This window comes from Alligator sinensis, unplaced genomic scaffold (genome assembly GCF_000455745.1).
Source record: "Alligator sinensis unplaced genomic scaffold, ASM45574v1 scaffold10_1, whole genome shotgun sequence".
In the NCBI taxonomy this organism is placed as follows: domain Eukaryota; kingdom Metazoa; phylum Chordata; order Crocodylia; family Alligatoridae; genus Alligator; species Alligator sinensis.
This window is the reverse complement of record NW_005842169.1, coordinates 61231-68756: the sequence shown is the minus strand read 5'-3', so window position 1 is coordinate 68756 and position 7526 is coordinate 61231. Positions and strand designations below refer to the sequence as shown.

General features: G+C 47.0%; 1 protein-coding gene across 1 annotated transcript in view; it reads left to right on the top strand.

Moving 5' to 3' along the window:
• LOC102384441 (fibrillin-2-like) overlaps nucleotides 1–7526 on the top strand; it is a 231092-nt gene that overhangs the window by 167293 nt on the left and 56273 nt on the right. Inside the window, exons 15-17 of the mRNA XM_025206706.1 lie at nucleotides 740–892; nucleotides 1264–1317; nucleotides 3371–3496. Coding sequence (XP_025062491.1) covers nucleotides 740–892; nucleotides 1264–1317; nucleotides 3371–3496 — 333 coding nt within the window. The remainder of the gene's footprint in view (nucleotides 1–739; nucleotides 893–1263; nucleotides 1318–3370; nucleotides 3497–7526) is intronic.

Sequence of the window (7526 nt, the reverse complement as noted above, 5' to 3'; positions counted from 1 at the left end):
AAATTCCCTTGAGATGACACGAAATTATGAGGCAGAATCATGATTCATTTGGGAAATTCAGTTTTACAGAAAAGATGTTGTAATTATTCCAGAGATGCAATAATGTAGGTAATTTCAAATATGGCACAACAAAAATTTCCTTTATACATAACCATCTGAATAAGACTTCTATTCAGCTTATTTTGGTGAATGATCTGGATAATATTCAGACAATCTGGGCCCCAGGAAAATATTCTTAATCTGAAACCTAATGCATTACATAGGACTGTCCATTTTTAATCATGCTCACAGGTGGGTTAGGCACTTCCCAGGAAAATAAAATTAAAGAACTTACAGTCAGATGACCACATTCTGCCACCCATAACCTGTACATTGAATATATATATGTTTCCTCCATGAGCACTGTCACTGACTCTTGTGGGACTATTCACAGAGTAAATTACTGTATTATTAAACATAAATAAGCATGCAGTTAGCTCCAAAGTAACAGGTTTGGATAGAATGAATGTATACTATAAAGGGGAATGGACAGTTGAAAATATAATACAGACAAGTTTTTAGACCCAAGGTTTGCTGTACATGCCCTTGGCTCTCAATAGCTTCTGAGAAGGAGTCATCCTCTTCCAGGACACAGTGATATCCCTTTCACTAAGTAAGATTATAGCCTTTACTCCTTTTTGAGAGGGTACTGATTTGTGTCTCATGCAGTCACAGTTGCTTCTCTGTTTGACCCTTTTAGACACTCATATGCGTAGCACATGCTATGGAGGAATTAAAAAGGGGGTATGTGTCCGTCCTTTCCCTGGGGCTGTGACAAAATCTGAATGTTGCTGTGCCAATCCAGACTATGGCTTTGGAGAACCTTGTCACCCGTGTCCTGCCAAGAACTCAGGTAAAGTTGCATGTTTCATCTGATCGCATGGCTTGCACAGACGGAAAAGTGTTATTCAAAGTAGATTAATAAATTATTTTATAATTATAATGTGAAGAGGACTAGAAATTGTACAGGTTGTCTCTGAAAATAGTATCTCATAAAAATACCTGATAACATGGCAAAACTGTACACAGGGATTATTATTCACAAATTATTTATTTCATGGTACTTGTTATTTTATTCATGTATAGATATTTAATTTTATTAGATAAGATCCTGGGAACATTCTTTTTGAAGATTTCAGTTCGTTTGTTTTAGGACAAAGGAGATAGAATAATAAGAGACCTAACATTCTTTATTTTGGAACATCTTTTGTTTCCTTCAAACAGCTGAATTCCATGGTCTGTGTAGCAGTGGAGTAGGCATTACTGTGGATGGGCGAGGTGAGATTTTAGATTTTCTTTTTTAAGTATATGACTTAAATAAAATGGGTTCTAAAGAAGATCCAGAATGTTCTCCATGAAACTTTGAAGGTAAGAGGGTTTTGTCTGGCCTTCCAAGGTTCATTCATCCTACAGTGGGAAGGATGAATACAATCGGATCCCTCCAAAACAGATCTTTCTCCTTCTTTTTGAGAGAGCATTAATTTGTGTCACCTGCAGTGACGAGTCCAGTGCCAGTACTCATTCCACAAGTTGGGGTGGGCAGGCTATCTCCCCTGATAAATCAAAGCTGGAAGTGAAGTTGAGGGAAGGGATTCCCATATAGAAGCTGAGCAACAGAAGTTAGAAACCCTGAATATTTGGTACAGTGAAGTAAAAACTCCTTTGTTTGGCCTACATTGCCTTCATTTAAGAGGTTGGACCAGGTTTGGAGAGCTGGGAGGGCTGATGGCAGCCCTTAAGTAAGTAGAAGCAACTGAAGAAGGAATGATGACACACACTGTTATGATTTACTGCCAGAGCATTCCCAGATGAGTTAATAAAGTTGCAGCCCAATTAAACCACATCCCTTTCATTTTGTCTTTCTTCCTGTGTGGTCAGTGCAATTGTTCCAATCCAAATCAATGGAAAACTCCCATCTATTTCAGTGGGAACAGGATGAGAACTTAGGAAAGTACTTTCAGCCATAACATAGTAAGCATTTAAAAGCAACATTGAACTATAAAGGAAAAGGTCATTGCTGTACAGCACTGTAAGTGCCTAATCCTACTCTTTATCTTTTTATGGGCTCATTTTAGTGCCTTGCAAAATCTATAGATAATGTACAAGCCAAGTTTGTAAACTCTGAGCTGTCAGTTCATTGACTATACAAGATCTACTGGGTTCTTTTGGAGAGGCTGTTACTCTCACAAGAGAAATAATGGTGGTCTACAATGCTGTCAGTTCCAGACAATGGGAATTTGCATGAAGTTCTGTTTGGAGGTTATGGTCTCTGCTCGATATATAGAAGCTTAACTACTTACTAGGGAAGTAAGGCAAATTGTATTCTCCAGTCTTCACCAGGTATTTGACTAACATTGTAATGTTACCCAGGGATCAAATATAAATTAAAATCCTCTTTGGGTACCTTAAGGAAATGTTAGCATTTGCTATGCATCTCACACAACAGGATCCTGCTGCCAGGGAATCCTGCTACTGCTTATACTGAGAAATTCTGCTCATTTACTTAACCATTCCTTAAAGCAGAAGAAAACTGATCCTTACATTGGAACATAAAATGGCCCACTACTATGTTATTCTCCTCGTTCACTCCTCACACAAACACACCGATCTCCTTCTAGATAATCTCCATTAAAAGTCATACTTAACTCTTTATCTTAATCACAGTATCTTAATCTCACTGCAGTGACAGTCACCAAACCCCATTCCCATCATTCAGTTTTTGACCAGCGAGTTTAGCCCAGGGAGCTTGCTCCCTGAGGATATTAGCAGAGTTGGGAAGTAGCTGAGCCTACTCTCTCTACTTTACCACAAAAAAAAAAAGAAAAAAAAACCTTAAGAGGGCTTAGCATGCCTTCTGCTTTAGAAAGAATGTGTACTAGAGGGAGGTAGGATATAGAAGGTATAGCATGACATTTTCCCAGATATTCCAATCTCTCGTGAAGATGTTGGAAAATTCTGACATCTTCACATGAGATACAGACGGAGGAGTGGAATTTTCCAATAGGATTATAACACAATCCTTTTTATCATGTCTTATGTGTTTGAGATGCTTGGATTTCAGTTGATTACTGTAATTCTAAAGCCTTGGATTAAATCTGTTGTAAGCCTCTTAAATGCTTTAGGATCAACATATTAGTATATATGTCAGTCATGAACCTGTATTTTCAAAGTATTTCACTCAAAAATCATAACTTCTTACATAGGCCTTAAACCTACTGACAGACTTTGTGTTTTGGGTTAATGGTATTTTTATGTGTCCACCCACTCCTTAGACTTGTCATAGCTCTGAATACATGGAATAGCTACAATATTCTGTTTTGTATTAATATAGATATTAATGAATGTGCATTGGACCCTGATATTTGCTCCAATGGAATTTGTGAAAACCTACGTGGTAGCTACCGTTGTAATTGTAACAGTGGCTATGAACCTGATCCTTCTGGAAGGAACTGTGTTGGTAAGTTGCTTCATGTATTGAATTCTCAATAATTTCCATAAAAGCAGGACTAGAGTGTGAGAGGAATGGCTAGGACCTTTGGCTCCAAAGAAAAAGCACAACTTCTTTTTGAGAAAATCTTCCTCTTTAGCCCTTGCATGGCCACTACTCCTACAGTTGCTAGTATTGTTTTTGTTTGTATGTTTGTTTGTTTTTTGAAGGTTTTTCTGCTTCTTTTTAAAATTCCCATTGGTCTAGCTATCTAGGAAGTAATGGGAGAAGAGATCACTGCAGTTTCACAGGAATTAGAATAAATGTTTCTATATACCAGAATCTGTGCATTCATACTGCTGCACACTCTGTGTCAAGGGTCCCCAAACCATTTTCATCTGAGGACTGTATAGTAATTCACCAGAAGGTAATTTGCCAAAGGCCAAAATTTTCACATAATAAAATGGAGCAGATGACAGCCACTCTCATAATTAATGTAGACCTGTGGACCACTGAGACCCTCTGTTGCAGTATGCAGTGCTTCATTTTGGCTTAAGTAGTTCACAGTGGCTGCGTCTACATGAGATATTACTGCACAGTGGTTACTGAATATTCATTTTGTACATAAACAAGTACTAAATAAATGTTCAGTAACCTGAGTTACTGCAAAGTATCACCAGCTAGCAACTTTTTTGAGAAGCTGTTGCACAGCAGCCTACTACTACTGTGAAGTAGCACTGCATCACAGCTTTGCCACACAATGCTACTGCACAGTAGTATCAGGCTACTGTGTAGTCAGTGTCTTGTGTAGATGCACCCAGGTTGTAACAGTTGGAAACACTGCATCTAAGTCATTGGGTCTCCAGAGGCTGCAGCTCATTAATGAAAATGGAAGTGGCTGTGAGTGACATGACCTAATGATACTAGTTACAGGGCACGTCTGCATGAAGACACTTTACTGTGTAGTAGACTAATCTACTGTACAATAAAGTATCCCTGCCTACATGTGCGCAACACTTACTGTGCAGTAAATTGGTCTACTGCGCGGTTAGCTAGTAACTGTAGATGCAAGGTACTAGATTAACCGTACAGTAGCTACTATGCAGTAGAGCACATATAGACGCTGACCAAATTCACTCCTGGTCAGCCACACCAGGAAGGAGTACAGCCTCCTGCCTGGGGCAGAGCCACATGGCTAGGACACTTCTCTGTAGTTGGCCCAGAATGGCTTCCAGAGCCCTGGCCTGACCCCTGGGGCTTGTGCTTTCAGCTGCCTGGCCCCTAGGCACCATACCCCTAGGCTGCCGGGATGTGGCAAGCCCTAACAAAACCCAGAATTTCTGCCTGACTCCCCAGACAGCACCTGGGATAGCAAGCATCCCTGATGCCAGAGCCATCAGCCTGGGTCCCCAACTGGACAGAGAAAGAGACCGGCAACCTCATAGTGGTCTGGGGTGAGGCAAACATGCAGTGGTAGCTTGGCTGGGACACCTGGGCAAACACCCACATCTATGAGGCCATGGCGGTCTGCACGTGGGGGCACAACTGTGAGCAGTCTGGGTGGTTGTGCTGCATCAGGATCAAGGCCCTGCAGGCCTAGTGGGTCCATGTCACGAATCAGAACTGGCTGTCCAGGGCTACCTGCAGGACCACGGCCTTCATGGGGCAGCTGGACCGCATCCTAGCTTTGAGGGCCACCATGTGGACTCCAGCACAAATGGGCTGCCAAAACCAGCGCTGTGGGCCAGTGTTGACAAGGACTTTCTGAGGAAGGGCCGCTCAGGGAACCAGTGGCAGGGCCCAGCCTTCACCCTCAGCTAGCAGTGCAGGCAGCCTGAGCTGACACCTGCCCCACCAACTCTGGTTGTGCACCCCAAGTGGGGAGGCCAAGCTGGGGATTGCCCCTGTGATGAGCAGCTCCAGCTCCTCCCTGTAGGGGGCCACTGCCCAGGAGGCCAGGCGCCGTGCTGCCACTCCCTGGGACACTGCAGGCAGCCAGACCATCTTGCTGCCACCAGGGGCAGAGTCAGACCACCAGGACAACCTTCCACACATATCTGGTAAGCCCCACATAGGGAAGAGGGGGGCGGGGGTGGTAAAGGGGTGCTGTAGCCACTTGTACCCATGACAGCTCACCTGCCTGCCCCCAAGCCTGGAGCAAGGGGCCCTTCAGCGGGGGATCGTGTCCCCCTTTCCCCTCTCCTCCCTGCTCCTTCTCCTCCTAACCCTGCCTGGCTGAGCTCCCTCCTGCCGTCCTGACTTTCCCACTCCAACGTACAGGGAGGCAGGAGGCAGTTCAGAACTTTGAGTGGCCAGTAGCCTCCCAGCTAGGCAGCCAGGAGCCTGTAATCGATAGCAGTGGTGATCTCCTCAGCCACAGAGGTCAGGTACTTGTAGCATAGGCAGAGATACCCTCCAAGTGGTGGTGCACATTTCAGGGAAGCACAGGCTTTCCTGGGATGCCATCAAAACTGAGGGCCCTGAGCCAGGTTCTCAGGTGAGCCCAGGGCACCATGGCAATTAGCAACAGAAGGGCATAGTGGGTTGGGCACCCTTCGGTGCACTCACACAGCTCTTTGTGGCATGCCTGGCGGAGTCTCAGCAGGGGCATGCTTGGGGTGCAGGCCATGTGTGGCATGAGCCCTGGCTCAGGATGCGTCTCCAGAGAGCTGCCGGGGAGAGAGAGGAGGTGTCACCAGCTCCCTGTCCCAGACAGCCAGGAGCCCATCATCCCCTGACATTGGGCACTGCAGGCCTGGCAGCATGGGAGAAAATTGCCTGGCCTGTAGGGAGGAGAAAGTGGGGAGCTGGTCCAGAGCTGCTATGGCAACTGCCAGCTCTGTCTTAGCCTGGGTAGGGGATGGGGAAGGTAGGCTGCCTGCTGCAGGCAGCAAGCATCCTTCATGCCCCCATGGAGGAAGCAGGGAGGGCTCAGCCAGCGGCAGCCTATGGCAGCACCCACCTGGCCAATTTACCATAGTCCTTGGGCATCTGTGTGCACGTAACCCTTGATCTGAGGCTGGATGGCACATAGCCTCTTGGTACAGTGCTTGTTATCTCTGAAATGTTGCAAACTCTCAGAAAGAGCATCGTTGTCCTTGCTCTGCAGGTCCAGCAGCTGCACATGGGGAAGAAGCATCAGCCACTGGCAGGGATGTGCCTGTGAGGACACTGCCACCATCAGCTGGTGCCCTTCATAGGCACCACCTCCTCCAGTGTTGCACACAGGACTGCATCCTCTTGCTGGACCATCTGGTCACAGTGGCAGAGGAGCGGCTTGCGAATTTGTAGTCCTGTTGAGCCCGGGACCTGGCATGAAGCAGGAGTGGAAAAGGGACCAAGAGGACCGTGCCTTCCAGGAGAGGCTCCTCATCTTTGAGGAAAGGTACAACTCCTTCCTTGAGAGAATGTTCAAGGCCAAGGAGCAGCAGGCCACCATGGTGGCTCAGGCAGTGAAGGCAATGGAGGAGGACTACTGGGTGCTGGACGCCATCCTGGCCGTGGCAGGCAGCTTTGTACCACCTGGCACCCAGTCCCCGGCCCTAGACCCACCTGGCCCCCGGCAGCCACTTGCAGCCTGGCCCCAGCTGTGCCTGTTCCCTGGCAGCTGCCCGCAGCCGAGCGCCACACCCTGCAGTGAGCTTGGGATGAGGTTCAGTGCTGGCTGCAGCAGCCAGGGCCCCTGGTCCCTGCTCCCGAGCCGGGTCTCCAAGCAGCCTTGTCCTTCACCTAGGCTGCCAGCCATCACGTGCCTGGCCCTGAGGAAGAGCTGGCTGCAGCTGGGCTCTACTGACCCCAGCCCTGTAATGGACAGTGCCTGCCCTCACCCCTGGGTGAGCCCCAAGCCTGCCAACCTCACCACAGCATTTGCACCTGCGGTGGTGCTGCTAAAGGCTGGGGTGCTGGGCACCTCTACATGAGATCCATGCCATGGGTATCTCCACCCCACTGTTCCCCCCCTTACAGTTCAGAAAGCACATTGTACATAGTTGCATGGGGAACAGGCCCTTTATTGTTGGTGCACATTGGAGTTATGGAGGGGCGTATTGCTGGGGAAGGA